The sequence below is a fragment of the Myotis davidii genome, unplaced genomic scaffold, assembly GCF_000327345.1.
Source record: "Myotis davidii unplaced genomic scaffold, ASM32734v1 scaffold3, whole genome shotgun sequence".
In the NCBI taxonomy this organism is placed as follows: domain Eukaryota; kingdom Metazoa; phylum Chordata; class Mammalia; order Chiroptera; family Vespertilionidae; genus Myotis; species Myotis davidii.
Window position 1 is genome coordinate 1,896,118 of NW_006295062.1, and position 18,604 is coordinate 1,914,721.

An 18,604-nucleotide genomic window follows, 5' to 3' on the forward strand; every position below is an offset into this window, starting at 1 on the left:
CCGAGCCCGTTAAGGAGCTCGTTAACTCAAATTACTCTATCAACTCAATGCAAAAAATCGGCCAAGAAACAGCTGGTATCTCAAAAAACTCGTTAGTCGGGACACTTGTAAGTCAAGGCCCCACTGTATTTTCTGAGTTCAGTTCATTTTTCTAAAATAGATCTTAACTGGCATTCAGAAGTATTGAGACTACTTAAAATTCTCATACACAAAAGGCAATCCTTCCCAAAACTAAACATTATCCTTTTCAAAATTAGTGTGGTTTTTTTTTGGGGGGGGGTGGGGATGGGGAAAGAGGTGTAATTTATTTTTTAAGGAATGGAGTAGAAGTTACAAAATTTTTCTTAATTTTTTAAATGTTCCAGACTGTTACATAATACAGTTAAATTAACAGAATTCACATTAGATTGCAGTGATTATTAAACATTTTTACTTTTGGAATAGAGGTTATTGCACACTGTATCATTTGATGTAAAATAAAAATAAAAATCTTAAAGCTACCACATATATATATTCAGTACTTTCTAGCGTAATTTTGTTTTATATGATATGAAAATCTGCAAATTAATGACTTTTTCCCTACCAGGTCTTTTCAAAAATTCAGTTTTTAGCATTAATCTTTAAATAGAACAGATTTGCATGAATCGGTGTATTAGTTCCTCAAGGAAAAATGAAATCAATCTTATTTATTTTTCAGAGATGGCTGGATCCAAATAAACCAATAAGGAAGCAGTTAAAGAGTGAGCATATATATTTACTTCATGTTTTGTAAGTGTACTTTATAAAGATGCAGGATTAATATAATCTGATTAATTAGAACTGCTTTTATTAATTCTAGGAGGATCTCCCTACAGTTTGAACTTCAGAGTCAAATTTTTTGTAAGTGACCCCAACAAGTTACAAGAAGAATATACAAGGTGAGTTTATGGAGCATATTTTTCTTAAAAATGTTTTCAAAACTATTATAAAATTATGAAATTAATTAGGCAAAAATAGATTGCCATGCCATAATTCTGAGTTTACTAGCAGCACACAGAATAGGCCATAGATATTTCAAGAAAACAGTTTACTTCCCTCCTGGATGACAGGTAATGCTTTAGGACAGTGGTCGGCAAACTGCAGTTCGCAAGCCACATGCGGCTCTTTGGCCCCTTGAGTGTGGCTCTTCCACAAAATACCGACTTCTGCGCATGCAGCTTCTGCGCATGGGCCACAAAGTTTCAATCGCACTGTACGTGTGCGCGCCCGCACGTGGTATTTTGTGGAAGAGCCACACTCAAGGGGCCAAAGAGCCGCACGTGGCTTGCGAGCCGCAGTTTGCTGACCACTGCTTTAGGAGATTGGAACCCCAGGGCCACCCCATCCAGCCACAAGAAGCCTCCATAGCTACGTAAATATTGAGATTTTCCAGTGAAAACTGGTTAAGTTGCTTTGCTGTAACTAATTGAAGTAATCAGATACTGCTTCATTTTAAGCGGTGCTATATAGTGAGAATTGTGCCTGCTTTTCCCCCTATAAAAATATTTAACCCTTGAAAAACATGGTTAGGCACATCAACCACCTTTGTAGTCAAAATCTGTGAATAACTTAAGTTGTCCTCCATATTAGCTGATTCCCAACTGCAGATTGAAAATACAAGAATGGCCCAGATGAGTATTTTGATAGTATATTAATGTTAGATAACTGTTTAAGGTATAAATAGTGAGGAATAATCACAGTGTGGTAACTGTCATTATTAAAATAACCTTAAGAACCCTGGCCAGTGTGGCTCGGTTGGTTGGGTATGGTCCTGTGCATTGAAAGGTCACCAGTTCCATTTCCGGTCAGCCCACATGCTTGGGTTGCAGACTTGATCCTTGGTAAGGGGGTGTGTAGGAGGCAGCCAGTCAATGTTCCACTCTCACATTGATGTTTCTCCCTTTCTTTCCCTTCTTCTCTCTCTAAAAAATCAATTTAAAAAATCTTTAAGTAACCTGAAGGATAACCATGTGTGTTGCTTGAAAGATAATTAGTAATTCACTAGTACCCTGTGCATGAATTCGTGCACCAGTAGCTTTCTGTGGGGCCTGGCCGCTCCGGGCCCGCTGCCCAGAGGCCCATCTGCAGCTGGGCGCAGAATACTTGCCTTGTCGCCAGGGCGATGATGCAAGCATTCCACCAGGCCGCTCATGCTGCCCACTCTCCGTGGCCGCCCCCCCAGGACTGGGGGACTCCAGCGGGGCTGAAGACTATGTGCTGTCATCTTGTGGCTATGGGTGCCGCCATCTTTGTGATGGAGTGATGGTTAATTTCCATATTACCCTTCATTAGATAGGGTTAGCAAAATAAGACAGAATAAATATTAACATATTATACCTTCCATAAAAGATATAAGAATATAGGTCAGTGACTATATTCACAATTATTCTAAAAGTTAGGTGCCAAATTTAAAATCTGTACCTAAAGTTATATTAATGTAGATATTAATGTATTGGTTATCCTTTAGAATACTAAGGTGAAGTAGAACAACAAAAGAATAAATTAAAGACATTTCCCTGCCAATCCTCAGATGTTTCTGAAGCAGAGTTTTCAGTAGATAAAGTAAGAAAAATTAGATTCACATCCTTTAGAGTCTTTTTCTATGTGTTTGTTGTTGGGGGAGTGGGGACAGTAGGTTACCTTTTTTTATAACAGGAGAATTCAAGAATATAGGCTCTGGATTAGGTAGTTCAAACTAATTGTATCCAAGCTAATTTATCTTGAAAAGCAACAAGGAGCCATCAGACAAAACAGTTCTTCAAAGTAGCCAAAGCAGCCGTGCACCAGCTGGTCAGTAACATATCTTTATACGAACTCAGACAAAAGAGGCTTCTTGCCAAATAGTGACATCAGTATTTGGGTTATAGAAAAGTATGCCTGCGCAGTGTGTGCAGTAAAACTGCTGTGTCATTGCCTTTGCACAAGTGTATGGCAAATTGGCCTTGAACATCCGGTGTACTATGGTTAGGGTTCCCACACTTTCTCTTCAGATTTAACCCTTTGAAATTAATAATTATTCAAAATATGTATGCATTTTTTCAGAACATCCTTTATGTTTTAGTAATCAGATTTTTAAATGTGTAATACATATTTGTAATTGAAAGAGCAATAAATTTAAATTGGATATCTAATATATTTAATGTTTATTGAGTTTGTTAGCATAAGCAATTAAAATATTGTCAATTATAGCTATATTCATAATTTACTCAAAAAACTGTCTTTGACTTTCTTAACAAAACTTGAATGTGTTGATTTTTGTATAGCTTTTTTGAAGATATAATCAAGGAATAAATGTGTCTCACTGATAATTAAATCAAAGCATATTCCTGAAGTAGAAGAAAGTAAAATCAAATTTTATAGTAATCGAGAAAGTATTTACTCAGTCCATCAGTCTAGAAAATTATCTTTGTTTTCACTAGAAATAATACATTATTTCAAAAATCCTTTATAATGGATTTGTAATGTTATAACTGGCACTATTTGGTAATTAGGGTAAGTGGCTAGTTTGTACTTTATTACCATAGTACATTGTGCATCAGTGAATCTCTACACTGATTACAAATTAGAATCACTTAGGGTAGCTCTTGCTTTGGCCACACCCCCTGGGTACTCTGATTTAATAGGTCTCAGCTGGAACCTGTGCATAAGCATTACAAGCTTCCCAGGTGACTCAAATATTCCACTAGGTTTAAGAAATACTCCTTTAAAACTTTAGTGCTTAAGTAGCTTTAATGTGATGGTTCGGATTAGTAATAAGACACCCTTGTGGCCACAGTTGCTAATTGTAAGGACTAGTACAGTGATGGCGAAACTTTTGAGCTTGGCGTGTCAGCATTTTGAAAAACCCTAACTTAACTCTGATGCCGTGTCACATATAGAAATTTTTTGATATTTGCAGCCATAATAAAACAAAGACTTATATTTTTGATACTTATTTTATATATTTAAATGCCATTTAACAAAGAAAAATCAACCAAAAAAATGAGCTCGCGTGTCACCTCTGACACGCGTGTCATAGGTTCACCATCACTGGACTAGTATAAGCTCCACAAAACAGGAAATCATCTATACCTCCTTACCTTGGGATTCCATTTTAGGTTAGTGGTAAAAAAATAAAAAGAATGGACTTACAGAGCTTCCAAATGAAACATAATTTACTTTTGCTAGCATCATTGGAATTGGAGTTTACTCAGGAGTCGAGAGAATACAAATGACATCACTTTGCATATCTTTTTAGAGCATGATAAGTATTCATTATTGTCTGGATTAGAAAAGTTTCCTTATTTTTACAGCTTGTAAAGGTGATTATCTAAACTTACCTCAGTCATTATTAATCTGTTTTAAAGGTCTTAATTGTCTTTCAAAATTAGGCTTGTATTTTCTGATTAGGGCCCCTAAGATACCTATACTAGGCTGTGGTTCTACTTTCTTTTTACAAATAGAGAAACAAGACTCAGCCAAATTTTAAGTAACTTGCCAAAGATTATAGGCTGGCTTACTTTAGGACTTATAGTTTTGATTTAGCTTATTCTGGTTTCCATTCTGTCAGTCTTTAATGATTAGTATGCAAGCACATAGGTATTATTTGTGTAGTATTCAGAATATTATGTCAAGGATATACATGACCTTTTAATCCTAACTATAAGATTGTTTCCACCAGGAACCTTTAACTTTTTTTTATTTTTTATCATCTAAGGATGTTTCCCATTGAATTTTTAGAAAATGTGGAAGGGGGTGATGAGAGGAAGGGGAAAAAAAGGAGAGGGAGGAAAGCATCGATTGGTTACCTCCCACTCTTGCCCCAATTAGGTGATCAAACCTGCAACTGAGGTATTGCCCTTGAGCAAGAATTGAACCAAGGGTTGACATTCTAACCACTGAGCAACCAGCCAGACCAGGGACCTTTAACTTTTAATTATGAAACTAAGATGGCTGGATAGAAATATGTTGTCTTAGATTGAGTAAGCAATAATATTTGTAATATTATGTATTAAGCCTCAGAGAATTTATTAATATTCTAGAGGCCCGGTGCATGAAATTTGTGCATGGAGGGTGGTCCCTCAGCCTGGCCTTAACCCTCTCCAATCTGGGACCCTTTAGAGGATGTCCACCTGTTGATTTAAGCCCGATCCCTGTGGGCCTAAACCAACAGTGGACATTCCTCTCACAATCTGGGACTGCTAGCTCCTAACCACTCACCTGCCTGTCCTGATTGATGCCTAACTGCTCCCCTGCTGGCCTAATCAGCCCCAACTTCCCTCCCCTGCCTGCCCGATTGTCCCCAACTGCCCTCCCCTGCTGGCCATCTTGTGGCGGCCATCTTATGATGACATTGCACCTAGGCTTTTATTATATAGGATGAAGCCAAGATATTTGTATCAGCTCTTTTAAAAAAAAATTACAATCAATACCTAATTTTCTAAAACCTTAATTACATTCTTTGGTAATTTGAATGGTCGTTGAACTCTTTAATGACTTTAATCAAACAAAATTTTTAATGATTTTTAACTCTTGGAGTATGTATCCTCTTTTTAGTGGGGTGAAGTCTGTAAATTCCTTATTTAAACATTTAAAGCCACAAAATTTGGTCTTCTACCAATATTATACAGCACAGGTGGTTTTGCCCAAGCATTGATACATCTGTGCGGGAATGACTTCACCCACTAGCAGGGACAGGACAGTGCCGTCTTGTAAGCAACTCTAGTATTCTTGTTATAGGATACTTACTTTTTTTTTTTTAAGGAAATTGGGTACTTGGCAATTCTAATATTAGATCAGTTGTAGGTAAAGGAACTTATGTGGGTTTTTTGTTTTGATTTAATCAAAGAGAGGTTTCTTAACTCATATGAAGAGGGAAAGGTGCTTTTCTGCAGTCAATAGCTTCTTGCTGCCAGAAGATAATTAGCACACAGGCCTGTTCTTGAAGTTGGCTTCCCATCTCAGCAGAAAGAATGATTTTCTTCTACTGGTCTCTAGTGCATTGTTACTGTCAGCTTTCCTATGTCTGTTGTGCTTCCCAGCATACTTTCTGCATACACCAATCCTTAGAGTATTTCTCTCCGATCTTCTCCCTAGGTCATGTAACTCTTAACAAGCGTTAGGAGTTTTATAATGGATCTAGTGGAAACAATACAGTTGAAGTATAAAATTTCATTTATCAAACAATTTTAAAACTTGGATTCATGAATTTATGAAAGCTTATTTTTAAAATATCTTGTGTTAATATGTACATTATTGAAGTAAATACTTAAATATTTAAATTTTTATTTGTTAAATAAGTATATAGTTTTTAATATCTAAATGCTATAATTCCAGTAAATGCTAACTATCTTCTTTTTTTTAAGGTACCAGTATTTTTTGCAAATTAAACAAGACATTCTTACTGGAAGGTGGGCTATTATACATTTTTAGTAATAAGTTTAAGAATACTCTTAGTTCTATATTAAGAAATTCAAGACCTTTGCAAACTATCTATTGAAAAAAGTTACATATAACATTAATTCCTTTCATCGAATAAGTTCATTACTTAATAGTTAAAATATAAGTCAACATAGAAATTTCAAGTGTAACTAGTATATTATAAATTATCATGCTTTTGAAATCATTGTGTGTAACTTTGGGCTATGTATTTTCTGTTTTGTTTTATTAGATTGCCCTGTCCTTACAATACTGCTGCCCTTTTGGCTTCATTTGCTGTTCAGTGTAAGTATCAGCCCAGGATTTTATTTTCTATTGATTTTTCGAGATGGAGGAAGGGGGAGAGAGAGAGATACATTAATCAGTTGCCTCCCATACTCACCCCAATCAGGGATGGAACTCATAATCCATGCATGTGCCCATACTGGGAATCAAACCCATGACCTTCAGGTGCTCTGTACAAAGTTCCAACCAACTTAGCCACACTGGCCCGGGCTGGCAAATAAAATATAATTACATTAGAGGCCTGGTGCATGAATTCTTGCACTGGTGGGGTCCAATCGGCCCACCCCAATGGGGGCCGATCGGGGTGGAGCCAGCTAGGGCAAGGGGCCTCGATTGTTCCAGTCATTCTGGTCATCTGCTATTTGGTCGCTGGACTTTTATTTTATAGGTTTAGCTTAGACAGCCATAACAAAATATCATAAATTTGCGTGGCTTAAACAACAAAAATGTATTTCTCTCACAGTTCTGGAAGCTAGAATTTGGGGTCAGGGTACCAGCATAGCATCGTCCCATACACCAGAAAGTGGTGGATCAATTGCCAGTCAGGGCACATGCCCAGGTTGCAGATTCAATACTCAGTCCAGTGAGTGCAGGAAACAACGGAACAATGTTTCTCTCTCTCTCTCCCTTCTTCTCTCTAAGATCTATTAAAATGAATGATAAATAAATAATGTTCTGTAAGTATGGTTTTAACAGGAAGGACATTAGGGATCTATGAAGTGAAAAACTCGTTGTAACACATTTATATAGCATGACCCCATTTTTCAAAAAAATATTTATTGATTTCATAGGAAGAGAGAGGAGAGAGAGATAGAAACATCAGTGGTGAGAATCATTGATCAGCTGCCTCCTGCATGCCCCCTACTGGGGATCTAGCCCGAAACCTGACTAGGAATCAGATCGTGACCTCCTGATTCATGGGTCGATGCTCAACCACTGAGCCCCATCAGCCAGACCCCATTTTTATCAACCACATGAGGTACATTGGCAAGCTCTCACTCCTAGACGAAAGTCTGAAATTGCCCAAACTCCTGTGCAACTAGGTTTCTGGATATGAATTCGTTTCTGCCGATTGGATGCACTTGCACAATATTTTGAAGGCAGAAGTGGGGCAGAGGCATCTTCCTGAAGTTTGGCTGTTTGCTGCTGGTGATCATGTTTGCAGAGATGTGGAGGTTTTCTGCAGCGGAATCCAGGCTGTGCACGGGTAGCTGTGGCAGAGGCAGTGTCCGGTGACCTGTTTTGTGGGAGCTGGGGGGCACTTGCGGGGGCAGCAGTTTCCTGATACTCGGGTCACAGCTGTGCAGAGTGTCCTCGTATTCAGTTGTGTCTGAGAGGGCAGCTCCTCCCTCTGGGCAGGGAGTCTTTCCTGGGGGCCCAGCCTAGCACCCTCTCCTCCAGCTTCCTGATGCTTTCCCAAGCACCAGTCCCCTGTGCTAAATTCTTTTCTGCCTAAAATAGCAAAGATCTAAAAACATTTTGGATCCTCTACTTCCAACGAAAACAATGCTGCACAGGGTCATGTATGAGCAGTGGGTGAGGTGTTGCAGAAGGCTCCCTTCTTTGAGACTCAGCTTCTTCTGTAGAATGGAGACCAAAGATTATCTGTTCATATTTACTGAAGACCGTGGCAGCTGTGTTTCCTGAAAATGGCAACAACGTTTCCCATTTCTCCTGTGGCCTTGCCACTTTCCGCTATGTCCTCTCTTGAAGCAGGGCTGACATCTGATGCGCTGGTCGCCAGTACAGTGATTCCCCACAGAATTCCAAGGCCAAGGCTGAAAAGGCATGGGGCTGCAGGCCCCTCCCACATCCCCCCCTCCCCACTCTGCCGGGGTTTCCAGCTTGGGCCCCGCCCACACCGCTCGGGGCTCTGGCTGGCACTGAGCATTGCCCTCCTGGCTCTCTTCCCCTCCTGGCTCTCTTCCCCTCCACTCGGCAGCCAAGCACCTTGCTACAATCTGGGACTGCCCACCTGCTGGTGCTGCTCGGCCCAGCAGGCAGGGTAAGAGCCCACATTGGGCCTTGCGCCTCCTGGTTCCCACGTGCCGCCGCCCCCTGCGCCCCGTGGCCCCTATTCCTGCCGCTGCTCAGACTGGGGCCAGACACCTGAGTGCTGTGCTGGGCCTGCGGGGACTTCTGTGGCCCCCAGGAAAGCCTCCCCACCCCATCTCTGATTCCGGCACCCTAATCCCAGGTCCACTTCCACCAAAGGAGAACTTTGCCCCCACAGCTGCCTGAGACCGAGCACCTCCAGGGTTCCTGGACTCCATATTTCTGCCAGCCAAGGCTGTTGGCCGGCTGGCCCTGCCCTGATCAGGATATTGGGGGCGATCTGGCCCAGATCAGGCTGGTTGGCTGCCACAGTGCGTATCATAGCCACCGGATGTTCTGGTTGTCCTGGTCATGCCACTGTAATGGTCGCTGGGTTTTTATATATATAGACTAGTGGCCCAATGCACAAAATTCATGCACGGGAGGGGGGTTTCCTCAGCCTAGCCTGCATCCTCTTCTATCGGGTATCTCTTGGGGGATGTCTGACCCCCGATGTAGGCCTGATCCCTGTGGGGTCTAAACTGGCAGTCGGACATCCCTCTCACAATCTGGGACTGCTGGATCCTAACTGCTCACCTGCCTGACCACCCCTAACTGCCTCTGCCTGCCTGCCTGATCGCCCCTAACTGCCTATGCCTGCCTGATCATCCACAACAGCCCTACCCTGCTGGCCTGATCTCGCTCCCAACTGTCATACCCTGCTGGCCTGATCACCCTTAACAGCCTCTGCCTCAGCCACCACCACCATGGCTTTGTCCGGAAGGAAGTTGGACATCTGGAAGATGTTCGGTTGATCTGGTCTAATTACAATATTACCCTTTTAGTGGTATAGATAGATTATATAGTATAGGATTGCTTAAATTGGGGGGGGGGCACCTTTTTCATTAGGAGGAGATGCTCTTGGCAGACAAAAATACATAATCCTTATATCTGGACTGATAGTGAGCCATATACATTATATTGCTAAACTGATCATTAAAAAATTGAACTGGCTGCAACTGGTTTGGCTCAGTGGATAGAGCATCGGCCTGCGGACTGAAAGGTCCCAGATGCCTGCCTGATCATCCACAACAGCCCCCTACCCTGGGCCTGCTCTCCCTCCCAACTGTCATACCCTGCTGGCCTGATCACCCTTAACAGCCTCTGCCTCAGCCACCACCACCATGGCTTTGTCCGGAAGGAAGTTGGACATCTGGAAGATGTTCGGTTGATCTGGTCTAATTACAATATTACCCTTTTAGTGGTATAGATAGATTATATAGTATAGGATTGCTTAAATTGGGGGGGGGGCACCTTTTTCATTAGGAGGAGATGCTCTTGGCAGACAAAAATACATAATCCTTATATCTGGACTGATAGTGAGCCATATACATTATATTGCTAAACTGATCATTAAAAAATTGAACTGGCTGCAACTGGTTTGGCTCAGTGGATAGAGCGTCGGCCTGCGGACTGAAAGGTCCCAGGTTCGATTCCAGTCAAGGGCATGTACCTGAGTTGCGGGCACATCCCCAGTAGGAGATGTGCAGGAGGCAGCTAATCGATGTCTCTCTCTCATCGATGTTTCTAACTCTCTATCTCTCTCCCTTCCTCTCTGTAAAAAATCAATAAAATATATTAAAAAAAAAAATTGAACTGCTTTCTTACCTTACACCAAACAGCTGTTGCCCTTAAAACCCCTCCTTAGCCCCCACCTTAGGTTCTTCGGAGTTCACCCAGATTAGGTTCTAATTGATCAGTTTCTATGCCAGTCAGCATCAAAAGCTCCACCTCCTAGGCAGCCATTGGCTCCTCCCACTTTACCCAGATTTTTTTCTCATTGGTCAGTTTCTGTGCCAATTAGCATCTCCAGGCCTATCAACAGACCTGATCAGAGAGGCAGGGCTGATCTGCAGAGGCCCAAGAGAAAGACAGGCATGGATGCTGGCCAAGCCTGGAGTGAAAGAGAGGCAAATGCTGATCAACAACTGCCATGGGGGCTATGGATCAATCCCTGCTGTTCTCTCCAGTTCTCTCTTCGGGACTGATCCACAGCCCCCTCAGCAGTCAATGTTGGGTTGGGATGCCCGTAGCTGCAGCAGTCAGTGCTGGGTCCCCATGGCAACCCAGCACTGACTTCCGGTTGGTCGAACCTTTGATCGTTTTGGATGTTACGGGCCCTGGATTTTTATATATTAAGATGGTCTATATGAATAGTACATTGCATTTAGTGTATAAGTTCTTTAGACATAAGTTGCTGTACAGAAGAAAGTGACTGCAGAGGAAATGTAATGACACTTCCAGTTAGTTAGCAATTACTTCAATTTCAGAAAAATAGTCTCAAGGTGTTTTAAATCTAGAAGAATGTTATATGCATTGTTATAACTTGTTTAAATGGTAACAGTAGAAATATAAATATTTTACTTCCAGAAATATAATGTAATTCATAACTTTGCTGATTTGGCTATAAACATTTAAAAATGTGTTTATTAAAGTGAATATTTTTCTTTCATTTATTAGCTGAACTTGGAGACTACAACCAGTCAGAAAACTTGCCAGGCTACCTCTCAGATTATTCTTTCATTCCTAATCAACCTCAAGAGTTTGAAAAAGAAATTGCAAAATTACATCAGCAACATACGTAAGGATTTATTTACTTTTCTGCTTATTTGGTAAACTTTTTTTGAGGGTTAATCTTCACCCGAGGATATTTTTAGAAAGAGTGGAAGGAAGAGGGAGACATAGAGAGAGAAACATTGATGTGAGAGAGAGAGAGAGAGAGAGAGACATCGATTGCTTGCATACCACACAAGCCTTGACAGGGTCAGGGTTTGAGCCTTTGACTGGAATTGAATCCGAGACCCAGTGCTCTAACCACTGAGCAACCAGCTAAGGTGGTAAATTTCTTAATGGCATCTTTTCTAGAGAAATGTTTTAAACTTTTTTAATGTAATTGTTATATTTACTTAATGTAGAACAGTTACTATTATATAAAATACTATAATTGTTATAAAGAAACATAGCTGATCTATTTAAAAGAAAAATCATTGCTTATTTCATATCAGACTTGTTTTCATTTTTACTAAGAACTATAAAGGTATATGTAAACAGAAATTTATTTGCTATTATGTAAAACAAGCAGCCCGGTGCACAAAAATTTGTGCTCTCAGGGGGGTCCCTCTGCCCAGCCTGTGCCTTCTTGCAGTCTGGGACCCCTCTGGGAGTGTCCACCTGCTGGCTTAGGCCCGCTTCTGAGGGGATCGGCCTAAGCTGGCAGTCATAGACATCCCTCTGGCAGCCCGGGAGCTCTCAGGGGATGTCCACTTGCCAGCGGGGAGCAGGCCTAAGCTGCAGTCGGACATCCTTAGCGCTGCTGAGGAGGCAGGAGAGACTCCCGCCACCACCACTGTGCTGGCAGCCATCAGCCTGGCTTGTGGCTGAGCAGAGCTCCCCCTGTGGGAGCGCACTGACCACCAGGGGGCAGCTCCTGCATTGAGCATCTGCCCCCTCGTGTTCAGTGTGTGTCATAGTGCCCAGTCATTCTGTTAGGGTCAGTTTGCATATTACCCTTTTATTATATAGAATTGCTAGTTTTCATTATATAAACTTTTTTTTACCTTCACCTGAGGATATTTTTTCCAGTGCTGCTCAGAGATAGTGGAAATGAGGGAGGGCGGAAAAAATATGTTGATTTGAGACACGTCAACTGGTTGCATGCACCCTGACAGGGAGTGGAGAGCGAACCCACAATCCAGGCACGTGCCCTTGACCAGGAATCGAACCTGCGACCCTTCAGTGTGCAGGGCCTCGCACTAACCACTAACCACACCAGATAGGGTATAATCTTTTCATTAAATAAAGTTTTATATTTTATATAAATATATTAAGGTGATTTTTATTATATAAAGTTGCCAGGAATTTTAAAATATTAATCATATGTTCACAGTCTACTTACCAATTCTCATTCCGTTTTTAGCTGTGTGAAGGGACTTTTTTTGTTTTTTTAGTAATAATGAGCCAAGAGGAGAAAAGGAACTTTATATAGTACTTAATTAATAAAAAAAAATAGCCCTTTAAAGATAGTAGCCATTTTTCACTCATTACAGTATTCAACTTTGATATTTTATGTCTAATATTCTGTTACATAACCTTTTTCAAGAAGAGAGCTATTGTTTTGAATAGAAGTTAATATTGTTTATTGGGTCAGAGATCAGTTTTGTTTTAACATACCATTCAAATTACTCATGTAGAAGTTAAGGTGGTGTTGCATATTGGCTGAGAGTGTGAACTCAAGCCAGAACTATCGTGTAACCTTGGCCAGATGGTTCTATGTCTCTGTTTCCTCATACGTAAATTGGGAATAATAAAAGTTACCTACCTCTGAAGTTATTGTAGGGATTAAGTAAGTTTATACATAAGGTATTAAAGATAGCGCCTAGCACATAGTAAGCACTGAAGAAATATTAGTTATTATTATATTTATTATTTTTTTCTAATAGTAATTATTATTATCATTTTATTTAATTGATTCTTAGAGAGAGAGGGAGAAAGAGAAAGCGAGAGAAACATTGATGTGAGAGAGAAATGTATGTTGATTGGTTGCCTCTCATACATGCCCCAACTGGAGATCAAACTCACAACCTAGGTATGTGCCCTGACTGGGATGATGTACAAGACCTTTCAGTGTATAGAATGATGCTCCAACCAACTTAGTCACACCAGTCAGAGTTAGCTCTGACTATTAAAGAAACTTTTATTTGGTAATGGCCTTATTTATTTAATACACATTGGCAAACTATAGGCCACTGCCTATTTTTTATGTCCCATGGGATAAGAATGGTTTGTATGGTTTAAATGGTTGGGAAAAAATTTTTTAAATAATAACATCTTGTGTCACATGACATATTGAGAAATCCTAATTTGTGTCCATAAATGAGCACTTACTGGAACACAGATTACCTCATTCGTCTACATGTTGTCTGTGGTTGCTTTCACATAACAGCAGTGTTTAGTAGTTGCAACAGAGACCATATGGCCTGAAAGCTAGCTCTCTCCAGTAAAAGTTTGCGGACCCTAATCTAAAAGAAGACTCCTGAATGAGAATTTTAAGACTGGCCTAATGTGGTAAGGGAGCTATTTTGGTCTAAAAGTAAATGACATTTATAATGAAAGTTCTATACATAGCATATCCAAATCAAGGATTTGAAGATAAACCCAATTTATAAACAATTTATCAATAATGAAAAGTCCCCCGCAAGGAAAAAGATTATACATTTAACAAGGTATTAATTATATATTTCTGTTTGGTTTAAAGAAATGATTCTTCAACTCTTTAAACAAAGAAAAAAATAGAATCATCTAGTTTAACTGGGGATGGTGTGGGAAAGATAGAATATTTAGCTTAATTGAATTGTAGGCCGATCTGAAATATATCTGCTTTTTTTGAGGAATCTCATTTTTATCATAAATTGGAAGGCTGTTGGGGTTTTTTAGTATCAGTAGTGAATGAGAGGCTTATATCTTTGTTTTTGTAATTTGCTGCTCTTGCTCTGCTGTAGTCTGATAACAACAGATAACTAAGGTTGTTAGAGCAGTATCCTATCTAATAAAAGAGAAACATGGTAATTGGTGTACGGCCGCTACCCTTTCCATTGGCTAATCAGCACAATATGCAAATTAACTGCCAGCCATGATGGCGGCCAGCAGCCAGGCAGCTTGAAACTAACATGAGGCTTGCTTGCTTCAGTGACGGAGGACTCCAACGTTCCCCGCCTGCTGCTGGAGGCCTCTGAGCAGCAACTCTAAGCAACTATGTAACAAGTATAGAAACTAAACAAAACCCGAGAAACCAGCTTTAGTGCCGGGCTTCAGCCAGCAGGATCGCAACATTGTAAGCAAAGGCCAGAAACCTATTTTCACCAGCTGAGGCCTAAGAGCTGGAGCCAAGCCTCAAAGCTAAAGCTGGCCCAGAATAAAAAAAAGAATAGAAAAAACGGAGAGGTTGGGAGCTTCAGTCACCCCCAGCCTGAAAACAGCTCTCAGCCCCTCACCCAGACTGGCCAGACACCCCAGTGGGGACCCCCGCCCTGCGGCTCTGTGTGCGACAGGGTGCGGCGCCCCAACCCCCGCCCCGCCCATCGGCCCTGCCCTGAGTGTCAGAGTGGCAGCGCCTCAACCCCCTGATCGGCCCTGCTCTATGGGTGATAGAGGGTGGCGCCCCAACCCCCTGATCCGCCCTGCCCTGAGTGTGACAGGGTACAGAGCCCCAACCCCCTGATGGGCCCTGCTCTGTGAGTGACAGGGGGCAGTGCCCCAACCCCCTGATTGGCCCTGCTCTGTGCGTGATACGGGGTGGCACTGCAACCTCCCCATCGACCCTGCCTTGAGTGTGACAGGGGACGGTGCCCCAACCCCCCAATCGGCCCTACCCTGAGCGTGACTGAGGGTGGCATCACAACCTCCTGATCACCCTGCTCTGTGCATGACAGGGGGCGGCACCCCAACTCCCCAATCGGCCCTGCTCTGAGCCCAACCAGGGGCTGCACCTAGGGATTGGGCCCGCCCTCTGCCACCCAGGAGCAGGCCTAAGCCAGCAGGTCGTTATCTCCAGAGGGGTCCCAGACTGCAAGAGGGCACAGGCCGGGCTGAGGGATCCCCCTCCCCCGCGAGTGCACAAATTTTTGTGCACCAGGCCTCTAGTATATAATATAGAGGTAAGTCACTTTTTAAAGGCATTTAAAATTATAGTTCTAAAACTTGTGTTTATAAGAATCACAGGGGATGTTTACTATCTGTTGTGAAAGACTAATTTTTCTCTACTCTGTCATGGAACAATACTTCTAAAATCTTCTATAATAATAAAAGCATAATATGCTAATTAGAACGGACGTTCTTCCAGGTGACCTTCCGGACCAAGCTGGGGCTACCCGGGTCCTGGGTGCCTGCTGGCGGGTAGAGAGAAGCCCAGGTCCAGGGTGCTGGTGGGAAGCCGGTGCCAGCAGCTGGGGGAAGGAAGGCCTACTCTTGCATGAATTTCGTGCATTGGGCCTCTAGTATATAATAACAATGAATTAATAGAAAAGTAAAATGGAGAAATAAAGACAAAAAATTACAAGCCATTTTTTTTGTTAGATTCAACAGACATGAAATTACTCCACAAAAATTCTATAAAACTCTGATTGTCTCAGTTTCTATATTTGTTATGAATCAATGCCTGTCTGTGCACCATTCTCTGAGAAACACTGCCCAAGAGTTTGTCTCAGAATCTGTGTGTTTCAGAAGCAGTCTGTGTAATTTAAATGCAGATGTATACAAGCACACTAAGTTATGTCTGGGAATGAGTGACTTTCTAACAGCCAAAGGAGCAGCTGTGAACTTTTAAAACTTAATGATTCTTATATTTTTCAAAAATAAGAAAATATTGTACAAAATAATAATTTGTGTTACTGAAAATGTACCCTCCAGATAAGTTAGATGTTACTGTACATAACTCAGAGGAGTGGTTATGCATGGTGTTTTGTAAAAGATTTAATTAGGATGCTGAAAAATGTCCAGATAAATAGCCTTTTCACTTTGGCCATATTTGTGATTGATTTAATTGTTAACCTAATGATGTCTTTACAGAGGCTTATCTCCTGCAGAAGCAGAATTTAATTACCTGAACACAGCACGTACCTTAGAACTCTATGGAGTTGAATTCCACTATGCAAGGGTAAGTGAAGAAATCTTACTTTGATATTGATGAGTTAGGCTCTATTGACATAGTAATGCCTAATAGCATTAGGTAACAAATGTAGTAACTAGTAAGTGCTGCCAGTATAGTTACACTGAAAATTTCCTTTAAGTGTAAGCATTTTCACACTCCCTTAAGATTCAATACCTAATGAAAATGGTTGAAGTAGATTTTTGATGTTATTTTTCTTCAAGGAAGTGATTTATGTAATCATGATAATTTCTGCAGAGCATAGGAGATGGTACCTTTAGAATTTTTATTTTAAAAATAAAGATTAAGTTACAGGAAAAGTAGTTTTTTATATATTTAACTTTTTTGATAAGCAGTATCATAAAAGATGCTTTCACCACACTTATTTTACTTTCATCATTTAGTGATGTTAAACATTTTTATTTCTAAAGCACAAATGAAGCATATTAATATCTTTTGGCTGTCCCCTTCCCCCCAAATCCCTTCATTAACTGGCTGGTGTTGCTCAGTTGGTTGAGCGGTTGCCAGTTCGATGCCCAGTCAGGGCTCATGCCTGGATTGTGGGTTCCATTCCCAGTAGGGGGCATGCAGGAGGCAGCCAATGGATGTTTCTCTCTCCCTCTCCTCTTCGCTCTAAAAAATCAATTAAAAAATCTTTTTTAAAAAGGTGGAATTATGATTACTAGCTTCCCCACAGCACTCTTTTTTTTTTTTTAATTGAGTCAAACGTAGCTGCTTCCAAAAGACTATATCCTCCTGCCATAAGGGTATTTGTGAGTGGCTATTCTTAGTACACCTGGATTCCTTCTTATATTTTATCAAGAGATTGTATTTCTGTAGAAGTAACTGGAGTACAGCTATTATCTGTAACCAGTGAAATGTGGGAACATATAGGTAATCATCGGTTATGTTGATGATAGGTTTTACATTCTCTTGGGACAAATTGCTGAGCCTAAAAAGAATGGCAGCCTGAAAAGGTGATAAGTTTTGTTTAGTTATTTCGAATTTATTTTAATTTATAGATGTACACAGACAAACAATGGTTTAAGAATTCAAAGTTCTACTTCATATAATGGTTTTATTGTTTAGAGCCTCACCTGGTTATGTTCTGAGAGGAGCACTAAGTCTTATATTTCACAAAGCTTATGTCAGTCTCTCCTTTACAAATACAATGAGCCTAGCCATCATGGCTCAGTGATTGAGCGTTGACCTATGAACCAGGAGGTCACAGTTCAATTCCTGTTCAGGGCACATGCCTGGATTATGGGCTTGACCCCATTGGGGTGCATACAAGAGGCAGCTGATTGTCTCATCATTGATGTTCCTCTCTCTCTTCCTCTTTCTCTCCCTCCCTCTCCCCCCATTACTCCCTGATACCAATTTTAAAAAATATTTTTTTAAAAACAGAATAATTTGCTTTCCTAACTTTTCTATATCTGATCATTCTTAGTGTTTGTGATTTGCAAATCTGTGTAACACCATTTAAAATGTGTAAGTTTCTGTCATAGACAGCAAGAGCACTGCTCAGCTCTGGTGCTCTGAGTTGCTCTGAATCCATAAATTCTTCCCCACTATGCCAGGGCAGGTTCCTTCTCGACCCCTGCCCACTGTACAAACTATTGGGATCTTGAGTCCAGATTCCTCCTTTATCTTCCATCCACTAGATGCAGTTGTTGGGTCCGACCACCTCTGCCTAGGGCTGGACCTCCTTGGACATCAGGTCTTAGAGAAGCCATGAGAGGTTGTGGGTGTGTAAGAATGAGTTTATATTGAAGAAGCCAGTGGCCATAAGCCATTAGACAAGACAGTCCTTCATAACAGTATCTCAAATCAGGCAGCCGTACATGGGTGGTGAATAGATACCTTTTCCACATAGTCACACCTCTAATAGTCTCTGTACCCACAGTCATTATCTGAGCAGTTGCACACTGGCCCCTAGACCAGTGATGGCGAAACTTTTGAGCTCGGCGTGTCAAAATTTTGAAAAACCCTAACTTAACTTTGGTGCCGTGTCACATATAGAAATATTCATAATTTTTTTTTTAATATTTGCAACCATAGTAAAAAAAAAGATTTATATTTTTGATATTTATTTTATATATTTATATGCCATTTAACAAAGAAATATCACACAAAAATATGTATAAT

General features: G+C 40.9%; 1 protein-coding gene across 8 annotated transcripts in view; it reads left to right on the forward strand.

Moving 5' to 3' along the window:
• Positions 1–18,604, forward strand: part of PTPN4 (protein tyrosine phosphatase, non-receptor type 4) — a 219,190-nt gene that overhangs the window by 62,471 nt on the left and 138,115 nt on the right. For 7 of the 8 annotated variants that reach the window (XM_006769670.2, XM_015567781.1, XM_006769673.2 and 4 more), the window contains 6 exons: positions 698–740; positions 818–917; positions 6,363–6,407; positions 6,668–6,720; positions 11,275–11,395; positions 16,378–16,465. In XM_006769670.2, coding sequence (XP_006769733.1) covers positions 698–740; positions 818–917; positions 6,363–6,407; positions 6,668–6,720; positions 11,275–11,395; positions 16,378–16,465 — 450 coding nt within the window. The remainder of the gene's footprint in view (positions 1–697; positions 741–817; positions 918–6,362; positions 6,408–6,667; positions 6,721–11,274; positions 11,396–16,377; positions 16,466–18,604) is intronic. The other variant, XM_006769669.2, reaches the window with a different exon arrangement.